The sequence below is a fragment of the Choristoneura fumiferana genome, chromosome 25 (assembly GCF_025370935.1).
Source record: "Choristoneura fumiferana chromosome 25, NRCan_CFum_1, whole genome shotgun sequence".
Taxonomy (NCBI): Eukaryota; Metazoa; Arthropoda; class Insecta; order Lepidoptera; family Tortricidae; genus Choristoneura; species Choristoneura fumiferana.
Window position 1 is genome coordinate 14,759,564 of NC_133496.1, and position 24,492 is coordinate 14,784,055.

General features: G+C 42.3%; 2 protein-coding genes across 7 annotated transcripts in view; one reads left to right on the plus strand and one right to left on the minus strand.

The window, feature by feature from the left end:
• The window catches only part of LOC141442191 (mitoferrin-like), a 45,631-nt gene extending 38,591 nt beyond the window's left edge, over window positions 1-7,040 (plus strand). For both annotated transcript variants that reach the window (XM_074107102.1, XM_074107103.1), the window contains exons 7-8: window positions 159-326; window positions 1,624-7,040. In XM_074107102.1, coding sequence (XP_073963203.1) covers window positions 159-326; window positions 1,624-1,740 — 285 coding nt within the window. In that variant the 3' untranslated portion in view covers window positions 1,741-7,040. The remainder of the gene's footprint in view (window positions 1-158; window positions 327-1,623) is intronic.
• An 859-nt stretch (window positions 7,041-7,899) lies between these two features.
• Dip-B (Dipeptidase B) overlaps window positions 7,900-24,492 on the minus strand; it is a 36,950-nt gene continuing 20,357 nt past the window's right edge. For all 5 annotated transcript variants that reach the window (XM_074107225.1, XM_074107227.1, XM_074107224.1 and 2 more), the window contains 11 exons: window positions 21,543-21,631; window positions 19,568-19,712; window positions 17,494-17,618; window positions 16,121-16,311; window positions 15,804-15,868; window positions 13,673-13,777; window positions 12,395-12,574; window positions 11,588-11,709; window positions 10,294-10,465; window positions 9,119-9,286; window positions 7,900-8,397 (listed from right to left, as the gene is read on the minus strand). In XM_074107225.1, the coding sequence (XP_073963326.1) occupies window positions 9,128-9,286; window positions 10,294-10,465; window positions 11,588-11,709; window positions 12,395-12,574; window positions 13,673-13,777; window positions 15,804-15,868; window positions 16,121-16,311; window positions 17,494-17,618; window positions 19,568-19,712; window positions 21,543-21,631 (1,353 nt within the window). In that variant the 3' untranslated portion in view covers window positions 7,900-8,397; window positions 9,119-9,127. The remainder of the gene's footprint in view (window positions 8,398-9,118; window positions 9,287-10,293; window positions 10,466-11,587; window positions 11,710-12,394; window positions 12,575-13,672; window positions 13,778-15,803; window positions 15,869-16,120; window positions 16,312-17,493; window positions 17,619-19,567; window positions 19,713-21,542; window positions 21,632-24,492) is intronic.

Consider the following 24,492-nt stretch of genomic DNA (forward strand, 5'->3'; position numbering starts at 1 on the left):
GAGTGAACATAGAGCGTTTTTTGGTCGGCTTAAACAGATTCCGCGTCGATAGATGTGGGGAGACCCAATAACTGTGTTTTATACATGTATGATTATGAAGTGTACATTTAGGTGGTGATATCGAATGATGGTGTCTGTGTCCCCCCCCCCCCCCCCAGGAGGTCCCGGCGCGCGCGGACGGCCTGGTGCAGGCGGCGGCGCTGGTGCTGCGCGCGACGGGCCCGCTCGGCTTCTTCAAGGGCGCGTCGGCGCGCGTGCTGTACCAGATGCCCGCCGCCGCCATCTGCTGGCTCACCTACGAGACGCTCAAGCACCTGCTCACCGCGGTCAGTACACACACACTAACACACACACACACACACAAATAAAAAAAAAAACTTCAGAAAACTTCTTAAGCGTAAGCTTGCTGGCTTAAAACCACAGTATCTACCAAGGTGACCGTATTATAAGCAAGGCACACGCTGCTGCCTGCACAGTTTGAAACAAATCCCAAAGCTCTGCCTGAGGTCTGAAACGCACGCTTGTCTATCGAGGGCGTTAAAAGGTCACAAAATTTGGTTCGAAAACCACTATCTACACTGTTTAAAATCTCTGTTTTAAACCGTCGTTTAAAACCGTGTAGCGCAAGCTTTGAGTCTACCCATATCTACTGACACAGGATCGACTCAAGCCGATCAAAAAAAAAAACAGTCCGCGTAATTATATTAATGAAGATTTCGGTGTTGTCAGTTTTGTTATGCCTGACAAACCGATCGACGTCTTTTGCTTGAATATAAAGATTTTTTCGCCTCGATAAATGTTGGGAGATCCTTAGGTTCGGTAATTTTTGTTCAAACTTAAAGAAAAACAGGCGTAAAGTAAAAAAAAAATCAAATCGGTTCATATCATAAATTATGACGGCTGACAACATAAAACACAACTGAATTGAGAACCTCTTATCTACACATCTGTCTTCTGTCTTTAAAAAGTTTATAGATTTATATTGTAACCTTTCTTTTTGAACCACAATGTAATCTTTTTCCGCAATAAACTAAGCAAAACTTGTACTGAAAAACGATTAAACATACAGATATACATATGTATAGATAGATAAATACATAGAATATCCTTATCTCGGTTACAAACCTTCGTATTCATTACAAACGGCTGCCCCTTATCAAGACCACTATCAAGTTAACTAGAGACCATTTTTATTACATTTTGATTTAAAAATAACTTTTTAGGTGAAGATGTCGTCGTAGCACCAACTCCCCCCATCTCCCCTTTCCCCGCCGCCCCTAACATCTCAGGTAACTGAGACAGTTACTTATATTTTCAATTCCGAGGGCATCTTAGGTCAAAAGGGGTACAGGGTAAAAAAAATATCCACAATTCAAACAATGAACATCTAGAAACTTATTCGAGAGACGTGAGCAGGTCCCCTACCCTACCACCCTACTAGATCCCCCTACTCCTACCCGTATAAGACAAGTATTGGTGAGATTAGGGTTACTTATTTTTAAGGATGATATAGGGTTGGTCCTGTTCACGTTTCCCGAGACACATCCAATATTTGCAACCCAACGCTAGCGTGATCGCTATAGCAGAGCAGAATGATGTTCATGTTTCCCGTTATGTTTCCAGGAGAGCCGCGAGGAGGCGCTGCCGCTGGCGCCGTCGCCGGCGCCGTCCACCCCGCTGGTGGGCGCCGCGCTGCGCCTCGCCGCCGCAGACGTGCCCGCGCCCCTCACGCGCACGTAGCACCCACACCCACCCCCACACACCACTAACGACAACTTTGTAACATCCTTGAGGATTCCTAGCTAGACCCGCAACAACCATATACATACATCATATCAGCCGTAGGACGTCCACTGTTGGACGAAACCTCCGTCATAGCATAAAGATTAGACGGGGGTAGCCACCAGCACCAATATCTGACACATCGTGCATATCTGATACGACTCTATTTCTATGGCCGTTAGGACGTGCCTGATATTTTTGCACGCTCCACTGTGGCAGATATAAATGCAGGCGAAACTACACCCCGATCTGAAGATGCAAAGGCTATGTACGCACTCTGCGGCTAACCGCGTGTTTTTTTTTTAGTACGCTGTCTCTTTCTCAAGGGATACTTTGAAGGACGGCGCATCAAAACCGCGCGGTCAGCATAGTGCGTACGTAACCAGGAGTCAGATCTTCAAGCGGATCCGAATTCCTTATCAGCCCCTTTTAATGACGCTGCGAAAGAATGACTTCAGGTAAACCGTCGAAGCCAGAGTGAAAACTTTTTACGATAAATATCCCAGTGATTTCTTTAATTACAATAATGGTTTACTGAGACTCGTTGCACTACGGGTTGAGCTTACGACGGTTTACTTGTAGGTTGTATGCAGTAGCGACGCTGACGCCGCGTCAGTATCTTATACTACTTACCTCTCTGTCGTATCTTCATTGTTGCGACGGCAGCTTTAGTAAGGGGTACTTTCGAAACAACCTTCAGTGGCGTCAATGACGCCGCGACAATGACATGGCGGCGATGGAGTGACTAGATCATTGAAGCATGTTTCAAATGTCATACAAGTTCTGCGGCTAACTCAATAACGTCACTATCGCGGCGTTATTGACGCGACGGCAGTGTCGCTTTGCTCCAAACGCCAGCTGCAGTTATAGATAGCTTAAACAATGCTAAACTAAAGTTTTGCAGTTGAACAACAATTGGAATATCACATTTTAATTTAGACGAAACTTGAAGTTTTAGATTAGTCTTGTTTACATTTAGCGATGGATCCTCTTTATAAATTGTAGAATAGGACGCGTTTTACGTCTGCTCTGTTTTACCGCAAATGTTGCGTGAGTTGTCGAATTAGTTTAAAATGGAAAAGAAAATAATTTAAATTGTATCGTATTTGGTTTGACTCAATATTGACGTTTTAATATTTATTTATTTATTTAAAATAATGAAATTGTGGCGTAAAAAATCAAGTTGATGTATTTCCCACAGTTGAGCTCTATGCAGGTTTCAATGCAATTAGGTTATTGTTCAGGCTGCAGTTACATTTATAATGCATAATGGTTCCGCCACAGGCTCATGTCAAAAAAAGAAGCGTCACGACGTAACATTATGTTGGAAACACGATTGCGACCGTTTAAATTAATTTTATTTCCATTTTCGTAAGTGTTCGTGGGAGCGAGTTTTATTGAGCGTGTGACTACGACCCGCGACTTCAAGTCCATGCGTCAAGACTGCACCAGCGTTTTGTCTTTTGCGGCAGTTGGTGGACATACAAAACGCTCTTGTTTCATCCGAGTCTTAAAGCATAGATTTTGACGTCGCCGTTGTATGAGTAGCGCGATAGTGCGCGTCGGCTGACTGATGCGATGTCGCCTCCACACTCGCGCCGTCGCACGAGACGCCCGAGTGTGGAGGCCGCGGGGAGGGACCGCGGCCCGCTCCGACGCTTTCCCCACAATATTTATGAACGAAAGCCTCGGCGCGCGCCGCAAGAACAAAAACGCGGCGCTATATTGTTGTTGATATTGTTTTGTTGTTGAGAAGAAATATATTTTTAAAAATTGTTTTCGATATATTTTTCCCCCCTTTTTTATAACGCACGATACCGGTCCCTGCCCGCGATGTCGCCCGTGTGGTGCGAGCGTGTATATTTTACTTGGGATTTGATTATTTGTCTGTGATGTTGTTTTTTTAATGAAATGTTAGTGTTAAACGATCAAAATTATGGTGTGGAGTGTTCGTGCGAGCGCTTGTTTGATGTGAGTGCCTGTCCTGTAAAATTTTGATACTCTACATTCGTAGGCAGTTACTCTTAAGTCGATCGAGTCGACAGTAATATTTAAATGGCAGTATTACGTATCATGTCACTTGTCATTTCCCATATTTATTATGTAAATTTCTCACATTGAGCAAGTTGACGAATGCTGATTTGGATAGTGGCCTGGAGCCGGGACGACTAGACTGGTGAAGACCGTTTCCAAAGATCTTTGATAGGGAATAAAAACCGATCGTTTCCGGTAAAAAATCGGTTTGTATTCCCTTAGTGTTTGGGACTTTGGTGGGTGTTCACCGGACGAGCTGTGATGTAGGAGGTGTATAGAGCGTTGTATGTTGGGACGCGCAACGCTTTGGCGGCTCTTCACGGGAGCGCTTGACAAGCGTTTGACACGCGGCTGGAATCAAAATTTCGGTCGCGTCAATGTATGATGGAGTCAATTCAATTTGGACTATATTTACGGACGTTAAGCTAGACTTTAGCTGACGTTTCGGAACGGCGTTGTTGCACGCACGTTCTGTTTCATAATTGATAGTTTTTAAATCGAGCCTAAGGTTAATACCTGACATAAAAACTATACGTGGCCTAGATTCATCAAAAATCTGGCCACTTATGTAAATACTTCAAAAAGTTCGAAATTTTTGTAGTGTCGCTAGCAACGCCCTCTGCCGGCTGCGACCACGTAGCAACGTAGCGTAACAAAGTGGCGACCCACTCTAAACGACACGCAACTGCCGTCTCAGAGACGGCGATCGAAACAGCCCACTGGTGCACATGGCTTTACAATTAACTGTAGATTTATACGATGTAAAAATTCCTCCCTAGATTAGTTAACGATTGTACATATTATCAAAAAACGTTACCACTTGAAAAACGTTTAAAACTTAGCTTAGTTTTAGTTGCGCGGCGCATTCCTGTAGCCGATAATATGGGAGTTAATTGGGTGATTTGGGTGGTGGTTTTAGGGAACCAGGTTTTTGTTTTATACATTTAACAGAACATAACGTGAACGAGTGCTTTTGGTGCTGCAATCAAGTCGATTTGGGGATGGAACCTCCAGTATGGGAGAGCAACCCCTGGGTCCTTTGTGGCCAAAAACTTTGCGCCAGAGCACTTCGTTGTTATAAGCATTATGTGAGCTCTGTGTTCTATGCTTTTGAAATTAAGTCGTTATTTCTTCGTGTAGCGTTAGGAATTACCGCAATTATATTGCGTTAAAGGTATCGCATCAAATATGTAAACTGAATATGCAAAAGGCGCACAAAACTGTCAAAGCTGAAGCATATTTCTGTTACGAACTTAATCAATACTTTGTTTCTCTAACGATATCAACACGATGTTATATGATATACCATGAATATGTTTTAGAACGGATGCAGAGTTCACAATTTCACATGTCCCAATCAGGGCTTGTAACCGGTTCTTAATTGAGGCCCGTTTGTAATTATTATCCGGGAATTCTATCTCCGGGTTTTTGATGCACTGACCCGGGACCATGGACCGCGGCCGTAATGACAATCAACTAATGAAATACAAGGATTTGACAGCTATGAAGCTGACCTTTCCCTTATTCATCAACCACGAGCGGTCTATCAAGAAAACTGTTCTTTTACCCGGTTAGCAGGTTTCAGAGCGAAACCTGCGGTTAGAGCAAAATTTGTACGAACGAAACTGCTATTTCGTATCCGCTCTCAAAATGTAGTCTTAACCGGTTTCGAAGCCCTGAGGCCATATATTATTGTCTAGCGCGCCGACATTCGCGATTGCATCCACCGTCTCTTTCTACTCTCGTCTTATGCCGTGTGATAGAAAGAAGTGGTGAAAACGATTGCGATTCCTTCCAAGTTGTTAGACAACAAGGCTTCTGGTCGCACTGTCATGCACATTTAGTTTGTATCGCTAGGCGTACGCAGTGAGATGCTGTTTCGACTTCAGTGAGACTTAGGTTAGAGCACGTTATCGTAAGTACTTGACGCACGCGCGAGTGATTCCAGATGTCACAGTTTGTACGTCAAACTCGTTTTCACTTGCCGTTTATATTTGACAAGAGTAGAATATTTTTGAAATTTTTTCACTGATTGCTATAATCACTGTGATATTCTTTAGCTTTCTTTGACGCTGTTTCCAAAACACAATGTCGCTTCTATTTTATTCCCTTTTAAAAAAAAGCCAAATAACTACTAGTCGGTTATAGCAACAGGTGAAATAATAAATTGTTAAAATGAAAGAATAGTGTTTAATAAAAATATAATACTTAAATATACTACGAGTGTTGGACTCATTATATTTTTGTTTAGGCAAGCGCGGTGGTGTACATATAAACGAAAACGTTATAATTATACATTATACCGATATGTAACGAATGTGAAATTTCTGTAAATAGAATTAAAATAAATTGCTATTTTCAATTCAGCAATGCTTTTCAATATACGTCAGTGAGACGGCCATTTTTGTTATACAGGGTGTTTGAGATTTCTTAACATTATGTTTAATGTTTAGTGATCGATTTTTGCTGTGGTATCATTTGAATGTGTTGGTGTGAGGAGCCGGCGTGGTGCTAAGTGGCGGCGCGCGAGTGGCGACAACTAAACATTTATACACTTTTTTTACACTTATTATAAATTTGGAAACACTAATAAAATGGGTTTATCACTGCGAATAGACAAAGTAAAAGCCAAATCATAAAATACCGGGTACCGATTTTTTAAAAAACAGTCATTCTCACTCATTTTCTTGGTTACTTTTTATAAATGGGCTATATAGATTTTGATGACATTTTGATTATTTTTTAAACGTCTCTGTAATTCTACTAGGCCCAACATCTCTTGAAAAATTATACTGAATTTAAAACTAGTCAAAATTTTAATTAGAACTATGCTTTTATAGAAATACGCAGATATTTACTGGTTTCAAGTATATTTTTAATGTGATTTGAAAAATCGGTCTCCTGCTTTTTTTAAACTGCGTTGTCAAGTTTAGTAATCTAAGAAAGCCCCGCGTCGCTCGCGCGCCGCGGGAGGGCTCGTTCGAAAGCATAAATTTATCGTAATATTGTTTCTGTACATTATAATAATTGTATTTGTTATATTTATGAGTTGTATTGTATTGTATAGCGAGGACTCTCGGTTAAATTAAGCGTTTAATTCGTTTTAGTGTAGGTCCGTAGGCACGCGGGGCGGCGCGCGCGTCGCCCGCTGTTATGTGAGAAGTGCAAATGTTTTGAAAATAAAAAAATGCAAATCAAAAATAGTAATAAACAGTTGGACAATATGTTGGTGTTTTATTATGATGGAATAGTGCGTGTGAATTTTGATATCTTCTTAGCACATAAGACGCTGTTGGTTTAACATGTATTAACCCAGATATAGTTGCACAAATGTCCTGTCCTTTTAATTTTAGTTCTGGGCTACTGGGTATTTTCATTCAAGTGCACAGTATCTATCATCCTTACTAATATTATAAATACGAAAGCATGTGTCTGTCTTGTTACTTCTTCACTGTTAAACCGCTGAACCGATTTAAATGGGTATGAAGATAGTTTGAGACTCTGGGAAAGATAGGATAGTTTTTATCCCCGAAATTTTTTAGCAGACGAAGTCGCAGGCAATAATTAGGTCGACTTTACTCTTTTAAAAGTAGAATAACATATATTTTGTTGCCGCCAATATAAAATTGGGCGCGGCCACATGCAGTCGCTCGACGCTCGTTTCCAGCGGTAAATCTGGTCACGACTCCATTTTTAATGTGATTTAGAATTTCCCACGACTCAAAAAAAAGGTAGCGTCAAGTCGCCGCGTCGAGCAGCAGCGACAAGATGGCTGCTTGCAGGAATGATCTTGGTCTTGGAAGCTGATTTGTTAATCTCATTTAGAAGCAGTCGTGGCAATGGTAACTACAAATAAAAGAATGGGAGTGAATGAAAAAAAAAGTTTTTTTCGAAATTGAAGAGGTTTTTTTCCCAGCGATAAAGCTCAACATTTTCAGCTTTATCCCTTTATGTCACCAGATTTACGTGACCAGATTTGAAGTTGGAAACGAGCGTCGAGCGATTTGTATGTGGCCGCGCCTATTTGCTATTTTGTCAAAGCTAGGTATGATAAAAATAAGGTATATAAAAATAAAAGACTGCTTAAAAATGTATACAATTTAATATATTCTTAAAATATGGAATTATGCAATTATTTAAAATATTAAACATGTTATATCAACATTATTATGCAGTATTGTACTTCATAAGAAATTATTGTGCTTTGTTGCTAAGAAATAAGTATTATGCTTGACGGTATTAGAGATAAACATATTAATATTATTTCAAAAGATAAAAAAAACGGTAAGTTTTGCTAACTTGATATAAACGGAAATACTTCTATAAGCGATGTGAAGTTCGTAAATAAACAAAATAGTTATGCAATTGTTCAAGTATAACCGAAACAGTTGATCAGGGGCATCCGGAATTCAAAGTTCGTATCGTACTATCCCTCTCACTCTCCTTTTGATTACTATTAACGTGTGAGGACGGCACGATACGATGTTCGATTCAAACTTGGTAATATGAGGCCTGTTGTCTCGCGCTGAGGGTCGCACAGCGTAGGTCGTGATCCTTGAAAAACTGCCAGCAACCACTAGCCTAAACAAACGATTACTAATAAGTTAGTTGTGTTTGAGCTCAAATAGTATATTTTTCCTAAGTTGGCAAGATATTTCAAGAAATTTAATAATATTATTATTTGTTTTTATGAGCTATGTGTTTGCTCAAGGAAAGAATAAGCTAATTTGCCCGTGGGGTGGCGGGTTAAGATTTAGTAATAAATAAAAATCTCGGGACATTTGACATCACTTGACCTACATAGTTTCAAAGTAAGCAAAGCTCGTGTTATAAGTAACTTTTTAACGCATGCTTAAATAAAAATTGAGCACCCAAGCAAGACTTGAGAAAAAACATTCGTATTTTTCATAAAAATAATCTGCCCCGACCAGGGATCGAACCCGGGGCCTCAAGCTTGTTGTCAGCTTCTCTAACCACTGAGCTATCCGGTAAGGAAGGAATAAAGCAATCAATTCGCCTGTTAGGGTGGCTAGCTAAAAACTGGAATAGAACATAGGCTACTTTTCATTCCGATATTCCCACGGGATAGGGATAAAATCTCGAAATAACAACCCCTGGGGCAGTCATGAAATTTGACATGATTGTTTTTAATGTAACGTCAATGAAACCACGATTTAATTTTCGGGAATGCCCACGGGAATTTTTAAAAACTCTAAATTTCAATTCAGCTGCTGGATCTAATAATGATTTACGTGTGCGAAGTCGCGGGTAAACACTAGTAATGAATAAGGAAGCGACTCGCCTGTGAGGGTTAAGACTTGATCAGTTTGTAGTGCGCGGCGAGGGCGAGCAGCGGCGCGGCGGTGGGCGGCGCGGGGAGGCACCCGGCGCTGCCGGCCACGTCCAGGTGGCTGTACGGCGTGCTGCCCTCCGCCAGGCCCGACGTCAGCAGCAGGAAGCCCGCCGGGCCCTAACACCACCTCACTATTTAGAGAGAGACCCACACACGCGGCGACGCGACGTCAGCGCTGACCGGCTGCGCTGGCGTCGCGTCACGCTAATCAGTGTCATCAACCCAGCCTATTTACGTCCCCCTGCTGGGCACAGGCCTCCTCTGAGTGAGAGGGCTTGGGCCATAGTTCCCACGCGAGCCCAGTTCTCATTTGTTAAAGTTCCTGTATTTCTATCAGATAACTAAAAAACTGTATCAGAATATTCCACCATTTATACAGGAAAATGACACGGTTTAAAATGTGGCGCTGCCGTCGAATACACAGATTTTCACCACTCATAATGCATTCATCGAATTCCGGGCAGAGTCGGATCAGACGGAATGGAATCGCTTAGGGCCTCCGTTAATTCGCGCGGGTGCATGGCTTGGCTTGGAGCGGCGAGCTGATTCAATAGAGCAGAGAATTCATAATTCATAAGAATCGCAGCGCTGTTCTATCAGATATGAAACAAGCACGCCGCGCCAAGCCAATCCGTGAACCCGCAAGAGTTAGCGGAGGCTAGCTTTCGCTACAGACAAATTAATTACCGATTGTTTTAATTTGGAATCTTTTTGTATTTTTTATTTCAATTCCAAATTTTTTGTTACTTTTAAGTTCATCTCGTAAAACCCATATCGAAAATACAAACTGAAGTATAGATGCATAGAAAAACCAGAAAAATAACTAATCACTGTCCAGCGGTGGTGTAGCGGTATAGAACGCGGCACGGAATGCCGAGGACCTGAGTTCGATTCCCAGCGCTGGTCTTATTTTTCTGGTTTTTCTATGCATCTATATTTCAGTTTGTATTTAAGAATTAATAATTTGATCCGCTCGAAAAGAAAAAAATTCAATAGGAGAAAGTATCAAGTCGGCAGGCGGAGATCGATCTTATTGTGCATCTATATCAATCACGTTAAAGAAGTCGGAGCCGGAGATGATTTTAGTGAATCAGATCAGTTCTCGCTGTCTGTCTCGATCTGACCTGGTGTCCGCGCGGCATGGCGGTGGAGGGCAGGTTGGCGGCCTGGTGCACGTGGTCCCCGGGGAGGCGCGGCCCGTGCGCCGACAGGTCCTCCCGCCGGATGGTCGACACCTCGACCATGTCGCCGACGCTGTCTCCCGCCACCCGGAACGCCTCCGCGTGCCCCTTGGCCCTGGACCACAAACCATACTAAATTAAAATTCAAAACGCTTAATCTGCAAGTAGCCGCAAAGGGCTCTTTTGTTCAGGTTCGGTCTCGCGTCGAGTGCTGCCATCTTTGGGATGGTTCCGCAAAGTACCCGTTAGCCACGACTTTCTTGCCACCTACCTAGTCACTGGAGGCTGGAGCCAATCATTCCAAACACACATTAAAGTGGACGACCTCAGGACCAGGACGCCCTAAAGGCGAAGCCAGTTTTAAAACCAGGAGGTCCATCACTGGATCTCAATGTCCGAATGTTAGTTATTTTTTCGCAAAAAAAAACATTAAAACTTTCTTATTCTCCTCTTTTGTCGCAGAAAAATATAAATTTTACTAGCTTTTGCCCGCGGCATGGAATTCGGTTATCGGGCGCTGTTCCCTCGGGAACTGTGCATTTTTCCGAGATAAAAAGTAGCCTATGTCACTCTCTGGCCCATAAACTATCTCTATGGCAAAAATCACGTCGATCCCTCGCTCCGTTTCGACGTGAAAGACGGACAAACATAAAACCACACACACTTTCACATTTATAATATTAGTAAGTATAGTAAGTAAGTATAAGTATGGATTAAGATAAATTAGTTTACAAAATATCTACTGTTGTACCAGCCCAGCCCAGAAGGGGATTCCGCCCTTGGGACGAGGACTCCCTAACCGCTCACATACTTTGAATCTTAGATTAGAATTATCAAGTCGTACAATATTAGGTCGTGCATTATTAGGGTGTCCAAATTTTTGCTCGGCCTGTTATTGTACTTTGTTATAATCGGAATCCAATCGAATCGAATGACCATAGATTTGTGTTAGGTCCAATGACCAAATTAAGTTATTTTCTACTAAATTTATTAATATACGGTGTACTTATCAATCGTGAGAATCGATTGCTTGCTGTCAAAAGTGTGCTCCGATTATTAGGTCGTACAAAATCAGGTTGTCCCATAGCACCTTGAACATTATCGGTACAGGGTGATAAAGCTCGACCCGTGTTCCAAGTGACATGTGATTGAATTATCAGGTCGTCCAAAATCGGTCGAGGTTGAGGTGACCGCACAGGGAGACACATGGAAGGCCTGCGCCCCCACGGAGGCTCACCGCGCGGCGTGGTTGTCCATGACGATGGAGTACCCCTCCCCGTAGGCGCGCACGGCGTGGCCCGTCAGCGTGGCCACTGTATACAGATGCGGGTTCTTTTCCTTCTCAGCTCGCTCGCGCATCTGGAATACAACGGATACAGTATTAATAAATGCAGGGGCAAGTGGTTTATCTAATACCTTTAAACAAGCCTACCACCTAAAATTGCTAAAAGTGGCTCCGAAGCGGTAACGTCTCGTGTGCTCTGCCTACCCCATTTGGGAATACAGGCGTGATGTTTGTGTGTGTGTGTGTGTTTAAACAAGCAATTCTACATATATCGCACCTCTATTGCAACAACGACGTAATGATGCAAAACGCTGCGGTGCGATATATATAAATATATTTCGGGGATCTCGGAAACAGCTCCAACGATTTCGATGAAATTTGGTATGTAAGGGTTTTCGGGAATAAAAAATCGATCTAGCTTGGTCTTATCTCTGGAAAACCGTTTTTTATCGAATTTTAGTCCGAGCAAAGTTCGGTCGCCCAGGTACTAAGTATATTTGTGATATATCGTTCCGCGAGTCACCGACACTGCTTCACTCGAAATGATTTCTTTACTTTAGCTACATAATGTAAGTAAATGAAAATGTTGTTGTAGCTCATGTTTTTCCTTCCGAGACAAATATTCGAGACTCGCAGAAAAAAGAAGACGCAACAAACGAGTGTTACAAAATTTGAAAATAGAAAAAAAAAATGCATTTCAGCCGGTATTCTTTTTGCATATTTTGTGCAATAGGAGATTATTTTCCAGCCGCCCCGTACCTCGTCCAGCACGTCAGCCATGATCATGCGTCCCTCGGCGTCGGTGTTCCCGACGCGCACGGCCAGCCCCCGCCGGCTCTTGATCAGCTCGTCGGCGACATACGCCTCGGAGCCCACAGAGTTGCGCACCATACAAAGCGCGGCGCACACTTTCAACGACGGCCGGAGCAGCTCACAAGCCTGACAACACAAAAATAGTAGATTGTACAACGAGACCATAAAACGAGTCATTTTACCCGAGGCGTTCATATAGCCACCCGAGCCGGTACGGCGAGGGGGATAGACACGTCGAGGGGAAAATGGGTGTAATGCTCGAGTTACACTTTGCTTTTCACTTCGATTGCGAGGAAATTAAATAGTAACAGGGGACACAATTGTTCACTTACTAGATGCCTATTATTTTTCATGCATTGTTATAAAATTATACATTTTTAGTTTTATTGATTTATTTTGATTAATTCGCAATCAAGTTTTTTTGTAGCTGTGCGTGTAATCATTCACTTCAACTCTCGTGGTACTATCTAAATCAGCCGGAGGCCGCCCACTGTTGGACATAGAAATCCCGAAAAAAACCTTGAACCCGTTGTTCCTAGAAACAGAGTCGTATCAGATATTTATGCACGCTTGTTGTGCCAGATATTGGTGCTGCTGATTGTACTACGCAATGAATAAACATAATGTACTTAAATGCTTGTACTATATGGGTGCTAGAAAACGGATATACATATATGGGTCGATCAATTTTTTCTTGTCACTCGTTACTATAGTTACGGTCCCCTGAGTCACTCTTTAAACCGTAAGTTTATAGGATAAAAATTTGCCAAACATGCACTTTTGTGGTAGTTTTAAGCCCCTTTTATAATTGGTCATCTAATAAGCATGTTACTATAATGTGACAAAACATTTATTCTATTAAACTGTACTACTTTTGTCCCCTCGCTGACGGGACAGAATAACGACAAGAAATAGTTCATCCACCCATATATATAAATAAATAAATACATACAAACAAACATCCAAGACTCAAGTAAAAACATTCATATTCATCATACAAGTATCTGCCCCGGAGATAGAATCTGGGACCTCAAACTTTGCTATCAGGTCGTTTAGAAAAGAAGGCTGTATTAAAATACTACTTTACCTACTTTCTAAGTTAACTGAAGTACACGATTAAGTTTAGTCTAAATAAATCGAAAAAATGAGTGAAAAAATCTTTTTTCTGTGCGCATTAAGTGCTTATAGAAAATTAAAAATAATCTCTCTATCTCTCACACACACCTTGAGGAATCCAGCGACGGCGGCGGCGCCGCACTTGTCGCGCGACATGCCGGCCATGACGCCGCCCGCCTTGATGTCGCAGCCGCCCGTGTCGTACGTCACGCCCTGACAACACAAATCAGCTGTCAAATAAAAATATGTACATCAAAATCGGTTCATGCCTTTAGGAGCTATAGGTAGTGTAACCAGAGTTGAGGTCACGCACACAAGAACATGTCGTACATCGTAGTGAGAGAGGAATTTTGACATTTACTCATTCATTTTCTTCAATCAGTTCTTCATGTAGCTGTGTGTAAAATCATTCACTTCTACTCTCGTGGCACTACCTATACTATGCCACTTACAGCGGGTGCTGCCTTTTCCCAATCTGTTTCATTTCGCAAACTCTAAAACTGTAAATATTTGAGGACCCTAGGTTAGGTTAGTTTTATAAAAATCCTGAAATATTTACACATTCAGGGATATTAAACAGGTTGCCAAACATTATTCGCCGAAACATTAGCAAACCCACTTACAGATACAGGTGTAACTTATAATTATAACACTCCTCTTTTTGTAACGGGGAGTTAAAAATTAGCCGAAAGCTTCGGCTAAGGCTGAGTGGGAGGACGTTGCGAGGAATGTGTTCTTATGAATCAATGGAAACGGTTCATTTACCTCGCCTCGCTCCGCTCAGCTGTGTGACAATATGAAAGGATAAGGTAGGGTACTCGCGGCTTGATAAACAAATAAGTTTTTTAAAGCTGGAGTCGGAAATCGCGGGGCTCGGGAGTGCATAGAGGCTTAGGCAATCGGCAGCCGTTCACAACACCCGATTATCTTCAATGTCGGTCACTCCTCTTCCTCTTCAAACACAAGAGGCGGAGCGCGCGCGTCGTGATCGATCGTCGCCCTCCAGTCCGCACACTGACGCCCCGAGGCGGTCGAGCGAAAATCATCGCCGTTCGTTTCCAGAGGAAGAGAATAGTTGGGAGTTACACATTGTCCCAGCTGTTTCCATTAGAGCTGTGCTGAGCAATGACAGGTAAATGAAGCGTTTTTATTGGTTCATGAAAAGCACAATCCTCGAAACACATCTTAGCACATCTTTGGTGAAAATGCATCTTTAATGGGACTGTAGTCAAGTCAAAATATCTTTTCTCAAAAATGTTCGTAAAAGTTGACATTATTCTTTACATATCAGAAGGTGAAGTGCATAGTTTATGGTCAGCGAAAAATTAAAAAGTTAAAACGATTGCAGGCGCGCTAGCTCGACAATAATGAATTAGCGCGCCTGCAATCAGTCACATTTTTTTTTTAAAGTTAAAAAGGCCATGGAAATGTTAGCACAAGTCGTATACAGCCAAGTCTAATAATGGCCGGTATCAGATATTTTGTTGGAACTCCGGACTTTTTCTATTGGGTCTGAAATAGCTTGTGGTGTTTTCGGTGGAAAAATACACCTGCAGTTTATTTTTAATGAAAAAAGGCGGGAAACCATAAGAAAAATATTGGAATAAAAATAAATTTTATAATAGGTATATTTTGAGAAAAAGTTTATTCTATTTCAGAATTATTCAACATTTTTGAGAAAAGCTTTATATTAGTCTCGGCTGGAATAGCAATTGCTGGCTTCGTATTAGTTAAACGGACTCGCAAGCTCGTCCGTTTAATACTCATACTCAGCCAGCAATTGCCTACTTCCAGGCCACGACAATAATCTACTATTATTCAATTTAGGCTATAACAAGCACTTATGAACGTCAAAAAAAAATCTACCACCGGTTCGGAAAAATCTCTGTTGAGAAGAATCCGGCAAGAAACTCAACAAGGTATATTTTTTTTAACAATATTATTAAATGATATCTATACATCACAAGTATTTAACATAACTTTATTTTGAACACAGTAGGTTCGCTATTTGAAGGGATCGCTAATGCGGATCGGAATTATTTCCAAATATCCCTGTCCATGATATAATCATTAACTTTATAATACACCTTTGATATTAATGTCTTCTTGACAATAGATCTGAATTTTGTATCTGTTCGTCATTCGTTCGTCATTTTGTGAACGCAAACGTTACAAGAAAGTAACGTTTAAGGAAACAGACAACAAGCCTGAGCAAAGAAGGGTTCATGCTAGTACACACCTTGCCGACTAGCATGACAGTCTGCTCGTAGCTCTTAGGTTCATAATCCAGAAAGATGACGCAACCTAGAAGGGATAAAAAAAATCTTAAATAAAGGATAAAAAATTAAAAATACTTAATCACTGGAAAGTTACAATTCAGCACTACTTACAAAAATCTAAATTTGTTTTTTTTTTTTTAATAACAATTTAATATCATTTTGGCAATAAAATTTACCTTTGAAAATAATAAGTTCACTTAGCATTTTCGATCTTGAGATGCGAGCTTTATTGCAGGGGCCATACATAAGACATGAGTAATTGACTGAAACCACAAACCCTTATGGCGGTCCACTTTGTTGGCGCATCGGTTGACCGCCTCGAACAGCGGGTAGTTTTTGGCGATGGCGGCGGGGTCGTCGAGCACGCGCACGCGCACTGCCGGCCCGAACGCGCCACGCACATAGGCGGCGACGGCCGCCGGCGTCATGCGCTCCGGGTCCGCGCCGCCGATGTCGCGCGACACGCCCCTGCAGACAAACTCAGTCAAACGAACCATCTCGGTTTCTTATATAGGGTCTCCCCACATCTATCGACATAACACTATACTACTAACATTGTACTGTTCTGACAATGAAAATTGTACCTTATGGAAAATGCTAGTTACGCGGTATTGCAGTAGCAACGACGAAAAGCCGATAGAAAAAAGCTTTACGGCCACGCAAGAAGGGACGGTTCGGCTCGGATCGACTCGGCCGACGCCTGCCGACGCGTCGACGTCTTTTTCGCTCTTATTGCGTAGACATATAGTAGATTGTACAACAAGAGCATAAAAGGAGGCATTTTACCCGAGACATTCATATAGCCGAGCGGGAAAATCGGTTTAATGCTCGAGTTTTACACTCAGCGTTTCACTTCGATTGAGAGGAAATTAAATAGCAACAGTTGAAACAATTGTTCACTTACTATAGGTACCTTTTATTTTTCATGCATTGCTATATTATCATACATTTTTATTGATTTGATTGATTTTTAGTTTTACATAAAAAAATACATATAAATAAACTTTTTTGTTTGCGGCTGTTGAAAACTATACCTTGGTCTTAGACGAAGATACTACGTTATGCGCTAGATCATAAAAAGTAATTTTATGTCGCCTAGATTCAGCATAAATACCAACTTTACGAGCATGAAAAGTGAAAAAGAGTTTTTTGATCCGCGTCGATAGGTTTGGGGAGATCCCAGCTCAATGAGGACTATCGTTTTTTGTCTCACTAGATGGCGCACTGTTGCATGAGGTTTCTATTGTGGCTTTCAGAGTCTGTTATTACAAAGTTTAGATTAAAATCATATTTAATACACCTTAAAACCGTACCATAAAAATATCCAGCAACCACAGTGTTGCTTAGTCCCGTTTTGTTCAAAAAAAAGGAGGACTAAAGTTTCCGACAGACAAAACTGTCTCAAAACACAGACATTCATTGCCCCGTAACGCATAATTGCCATAATTAATTTCAGGTAATGCAAAATATTCACAAAATTATTCTAATTATAAATAAACCCGCGTAGCTCACCCAAAAACTATGAGATTTGACATTTCGGAGACCTCACGCTACACTAGCGCCTCTAGCGGCGAATTCATTCGCGATAGCCCTCATTGGATAACCCTAGCGTGTGATAAAGACTACGCAGTCCTAATGGTACGTCCTCACCTGGCGAGCTCCAAGGCCGCGGCCTCCCGTACGAGCGTCTGTAGTGCCCCCACCCCCTCCCCGTACACGCCGAGCGCCGCCAGCCGGTGCGCCTGCGCAGGGAACGACTCGCGCACTTGGAGCGGCTGCGGACAAATACCACGGTGTTGCCAACATGCTTCAAACTTACTACTAACTTTCGTAATAACTACTCAAGTTGGTTAAATCAATTCACCAGAATCGTTATTTCCTAGTACAGTCAAGGTCATAAACTTGTAAGCAAAATTTTGATTGAAAATTGAACACGACTCTATTGTTAACGGCGCAGAAGCGTGTTCAGTTCATATATTTTGCTCACAAGTTTATGAACTCGACTGTACCTAGCAAAATTTCCATTCGCATTTTTCCAAATAGGCTTTTTCACTGAAGCTTATTTTCGCAATCGTGTTTTATCCTGATTTTAATCGTCACAGAAACATAAGTATAAGTATGTAAGGTTTAGGTTATGTTAAGTTTGCATCGGCCCGAAAGGCCAAAACCACACAAAAGTAGGAGCTCCGTTTTTGTGTCGATTAAAATTGAAAAAAAACGCGATTGTGAAAATGAGCTTCAGTAAAAAAAACCATAGTGGGCCAAAAAGAAGTGAATGGGAATTTTCCTACTAGGAAATAAAGATTTTGGGAAAGTCATCTAACCAGTGACTACTCAAGGCATGAAGCACACACACACACCCAAAGCCAGTGGCCATGGGACTGGCTTCATCTAAGGTAGGGTTGCCATACGTCCCGGTACGCCGGGACATGTCCCGATTTGAAGCATGGTGTCCCGGCGTCCCGGCCGACAAGCAAATTGTCCCGGTTTAAAAATCATAGTTATTTAGTAGGGGGCTGGACTTGGTAAATAATAATATACCAACAAAAAACACGACTAACTAGCTAAGCTATAACATAGCCGATAACGTGCATTTTAACGTGCACGCTGAGGGTGTTCCAGCTGCAGTCGCGTCACTTCAGCTCGATTGCGGTGCGCGTGCCGCGGCTGCTGATTGGGGGGGGGGGGGGGGACCATCGCGAGTGCTGCCTTCTGGCCGAAAGACGTCGTGTTCCGGCGGTTCCGGGGCACCATGCCGCAGATGAATGCGACGTCGGGGACGGTGACTCAACGGGGTCACGCCGTTTTGTCACCAAATTAGTTTTAAATATTATTGATTATAAATATGTATGTTAGTCTGAAAGGTATCTATTGTATATTGTGGAAACTGTACAAAGTGGAAAATAAATAAATTTATTTACTTTGTAGCGAGAAGCGCCTACGAACAGAGAACCGGCTGGCGGGTTGCTGGCATTGAATGACTGTGTTAAAAGTTATTTTGTGTTTAGGCAAGGACTAAACCTTTAAAGTTACTTATTGTTGTAATAATAGTTTCTTTTTTCTTCGTTTACTACCTTTTCTTTAAATGTCCCGGTCTGCGTCCCCGCACTATGTTAACCTTAATAAGGCCCCATTTATTGGAGCAAAAATAAAATAAAAATGTGTTTATTTGAAAATATACAGTGGTTGACAAGAATTACCAGGGGTCCCGCACTACGCTTCGCCTGTAACGCGGGGAACCAGTTAAAATTATATTAAATAATTAATTCTGGTTATATCTGGCTACAAAACCTTAGTTTAGCTATAAAACTTACTTAAAACAAAGGAATCACAATATGGTAGTCAGCAGATCACATAAATATAGGTTACAAAGTGCTTAAGAGATCGTATCCAAAATTGCTTCAGTGTCATCGTAACTCATATAGGGGCTGTTTCACCATCCATTGATTAGTGTTAACTGTCGGTTAAATGTGATGCCGTCTCTGTTTGTTTTCTTCGAATAGACGGAGACGGTATCACATTTATCCGTCTAATAAAACTAATCAACGGGTGGTGACACAGCCCCTGAATCCCTAAAAATAAAGAAGTCCTACAGTTACATTTTCAGAAGATATGGGACACGTATTTTTTCTTTGAACAAAAAAATATTCTAAATAAATTTAATCAATGGATGGTGAAAGAGGTGGTTAGTCTATTTTCGTGTTTATGCTAGTGCATTAGTCACCACATAGAGCGCCTCCAAAGCGCCGAGCAGCGTGACGAGCGCGGCGCGCTTCCAGGCGGCGCCGGGCCGCAGCACTAGTACAGGGCGGCGCGCGCCCGCCGCCGCCGCGCGGACGATCCCCGCCCGCGCCGCTTCATACACCGACCTGTGGGTGACAACATTATGTTAATAACTACTCATGGCCAGCCTCGCGAGTCATAATCATCCTCACGAGCAACGACTAGCCTCGCGAGGCACAGCCAGCCGCGTTGCGAGTCATTCATAGTCAGCCTCGCGGGTTACAACCAGACTGGCGAGTCATAATTCATAATTAGCCTTACGAGTCACGACCAGCCTAGCGAGTCATAATTTACCTTGCGAATCCAAGAGGCTTGTAAGTTACAATCAGCCTCACGAGACATAATTACCAGATTTCGACCAGCGTCGCGAGTCACGACCAGACTGGCGATTCATAATTAGCCTCGAGATTTTGACCAGCGTCGCGAGTCACGACCAGACTGGCGATTCATAATTAGCCTCGAGATTTTGACCAGCGTCGCGAGTCACGACCAGACTGGCGATTCATAATTAGCCTCGAGATTTTGACCAGCGTCGGGAGTCACGACCAGACTGGCGATTCATAATTAGCCTCGAGATTTTGACCAGCGTCGCGAGTCACGACCAGACTGGCGATTCATAATTAGCCTCGAGATTTTGACCAGCGTCGCGAGTCACGACCAGACTGCGATTCATAATTAGCCTCGAGATTTTGACCAGCGTCGCGAGTCACGACCAGACTGGCGATTCATAATTAGCCTCGAGATTTTGACCAGCGTCGCGAGTCACGACCAGACTGGCGATTCATAATTAGCCTCGAGATTTTGACCAGCGTCGCGAGTCACGACCAGACTGGCGATTCATAATTAGCCTCGAGATTTTGACCAGCGTCGCGAGTCACGACCAGCCTCGCGATTCATAATTAGCCTCGAGATTTTGACCAGCGTCGCGAGCCACGATCAACCTCGCAAGCAAGCGAGTCACAATTCAGCCTCACAAGTCACGGGCAGTTTTGCGAGTTACAACCAGTCTTACGAGTCATGGGCGGCCTCGCGATTCCGACCAGCCTCGCAAGTCACGATCAACCTTGTGAATCAAGACTAGCCTCGCGAGTCAACCAGCCTAGCGAGTCACAATTACAGCCTTACGAGTCATGGGCAGCCTCGTGATTTCGACCAGCCTCACGAGTCACGATCAGTCTCGTGAGTCAAGACTAGTAGGAACATCCACGTTCTGTCATTACTTTTCAACACTCTCTTTAATCCTTCTGCTCCCGTAAACCTTTCCGAGCGTTTCAGCTACTTGGCTGCTGGCAGTCAGTATCGGTTACGATCGAGTACCAATCTCCTTTTAGCCTGTCCTTCTACCTCATCCAAAACATACTCTAAATCCTTTACAGTGCAATCTGCCAGGCTGTGGAATCGGCTACCGACCTCCATCAGGCAATCTCCCACCGTGGGATCTTTTAGGGAAGGCTTGAGAAGAATGTGGCTTGCACCTTCTCCTTAAATATTTGAGAACATTCCTTTGTTTAATATGCTTATATATTATATGTATTATGGTCATATATATAGTAGTTTATTTATTTATATTGTTTAAAGCACTGTATAGTAGCTTCCATTATTTTAACTCTTAAATTCACCCTTTGTCGGACCCTAACGTATTGCTCCTCTCCTCTCATCCACTCAAAGGTTGACTGGTAGAGATCCCTTAAAGGGATAAGTCCGCCTTTGTACAAGTATCTTAAAGTTTGTCAGTTGTATTTTGTTAATTTTCTTTTGTACAATAAAGAGTTTACATACATACATACAATACATACTAGTCTGGCGATTCATAATTAACCTCGAGATTTCCACCAGCCTCGCGAGTCACAATGAGCCTCGCGAGTCAGTTTTATTACACTACAATGTTTTGATGATGTTGACGTTGATCAGCTTACCTGACGTCGTCATAGGGCGTGATGGGGCCGGTGGGAGACAACACCAGCCGCCCTCCAGAAACGCGCGGGCAACTCAGCACAGCAATATTCTGAAAAAAGATATTCCGATATTTAAAACGTCATTCTTTGCTTTTGGGCCCAATTCGCACGAGAGCTTATAAAGCGTCGCGTTAGAGCGTTTTCACATTATCCGATCCGATATCGGTGACGACGATAGACGAAATCCGATAGCCGACACCATTTGCTACTTTCACATATTTCCGAACAAAACGTTCCGATACGGCCGCCTCAGGCACTTGTCCCACCGCCGACGATAAGCGAGAAGCGAGTAGAGCGAGTAACTAGAAACGAGTGGGCGAGCAGCGAGAAGCGAGTGTAGTTTTGTCGCTCGGCTGTAAGCGAGTGTTCGCGTGCGACAGGCGATTACTCGCTCCACTCGACTCGCTCGTGCGGGGCGGCCGCCAAGCTGACATCGCTGAGCGAGTATCTATAGCTCAGCGAGTTTTATAGCTCTTGTCGCTGCGACAAAAGATGTAAGAGCGAGTTCTCGCCGACAGTGTGAACAGCCAGCGATCAACTATTAATATATGTCTCTTTTACTTACACAGGATCTTATATCTTTTGTTCGTTTCTTGAGCGAGAAAAATAGTCGATAACCAATCGTTTCCTCGCCGGCGGTGAGACAAGTGCCTTAAAATGGCCGCCACGCATCTGGCTCTGCTCACTCAGAGACAATTTACGGGCGTCCGATCGTGTCGTGAACATATCGGTGTCGGCTCCGATATCCGATATCGGGCCGGACAATGTGAAAGACAGGTACATATTTCATACATTTTACTTGCACCGATATCGTATCGTCGTCCGATACCGATATCGGATCGGATAGCGTGAAAATGCTCTTAAAATCCGACGTTGGAGCTATTTTAAGTTTTTTCATTATTATGAAATGGCTTCTGTATTTAAAGTTCGATTAGACTGGCCGTCTATCCAATAGCGCTTGATAAATTAAAAAATAATAATAATAAAAAGTCTATTCTTTAGACTCTAGAATCTAGAGGGTGGGCATTAATTGACGACAAGACGGCGGACGGCCTAGTGGTTAGAGAATCTGACTATGAAGCTTGAGGTCCCGGGTTCGATTCCCGGCCGAGGCAGATATTTGTATGAATAATACGAATGTTTGTTCTCGGGTCTTGGGCGTATAATGTATTTAAGTATGTATTCATCTATATAAGTATGTTTATCCGTTGCGTTGCGTTACTTGGGGTATCCCATCTTAGGCCTCTAGGTTGGCAACGCATCTGCAATCCCCCTGGTGTTGCAGGTGTCTATAGGCGGTGGTGATCTTTTACCATCAGGAGACCCACTTGCTCGTTTGCTATCCAGTAGAATAAAAAAAAAACCTAGTATCCATAGTACAAGCTTTGCTTAGTTTGGGACTAGGTCAATTGGTGTCAAGTGTCCCATGATAATTATTTATTATTTATTTATTAAGCCTCATTTAGACGATGCGTGAAATAGCACTCTCGCGTTGTATCATTTCCCTTGCGGAATTCAGTGATTTGATCAAGTCTCCGAGCCGTTTTAGGGGAATGATAGAATTATAGCAATGGCCGATGGATTTCTTCATTTCCTATAGCAATTTGATCAAATCCCTGAGCTGTTTTAGGGAAAAGATAAAACGAGTTATTTAAGTCAACTAGATTCGAACATTTTACTAAACACGTCTAGCGATTTGATCAAAGTTCTAAACAGATTTAAGTTTGATCAAGTCCCGGGAGATGATAAGAAAACATCGCGTTGTATCATTTCCCTTGCGGAATTCAGTTATTTGATCAAGCCTCCGAGCCGTTTTAGGGGAATGATAGAATTATGGCAATGGCCGATGGATTTCATCATTTATGAAAATGATTTGATCAAATCCCTGAGCTGTTCTAGGGAAAAGATAAAACGAATCATTTAAGCCAATTCAATTTGTACATTTTACTTAACACGCCTAGTTTTTATCAAGTCCATTAGACGGAAATATTATCATGGGCATTGTTTTAAGCATAAAAAATAATTTATACCAAATTGGTACAGCTGCGGGAATTATAAAAGATTCGCTTCCGAGAAATGCTCTCCAAACGGATACGACTACCTTTACTGAATCCGTCCCATCGATTACGTTAGGTTTGCGTGAAATTGCGGGCAAGTTATCTATATTCGGAGGTCAAGGCTTTAAGAAGTGTTCTTGTGCGACCTCCAAAGTACAATGCAAAAAAAGCCGTTGTGCATGTAAAAAAAATAACGTGCTCTGTATCTCGAGACCACAAGTGCCACAAATCTAATACGTGCTTCCATAAATAATGAAAGTTTAAGCAATATATTATCTAGCTTACTAATACGTGTTAAAAATGTTGGAGGAGCGGAGCGTTCTAACACAGGCTTTTTAGCCTAAAGGGACGCCCCAGGTACTGTAAATCTACTTGCTTATAAATATGAAATAGATATTTTGATTTTTTTTTGAGCTTGTAAGCATCTAAGTCTAACCACGCTAAAGCAAATTAGTTTACACTTTACCATCCCTTCTATTAGAATAGGCTTAAAATTAACACATTGGGACAGTGTCGAGCACTCGAACGTTTACCTTAATAGGTAAAATTTCGGACGTTTAGCTTAAAAGGCAATATGTTTTGGCTGTTGATTATTTGAATATTTTGATTATTATTGCGTATGTGTATAACATGTACATGTTACCAAAATGATTACCAAATAAATATTTTGTATCTTTGTATGCTTATTATTTCATGTCACTAAATAATACGTATTTCTAAAAATGCGGGCTTGATCCCCCGCTCGTACCAATGAGTTTTTTGGAACTTAAGTATGTACAAAATATCAATTGATACCTGCATATATCAGCGAAGAAATACAAGGATGTATGCGAACCCGCTCTGGGCCAGCATGG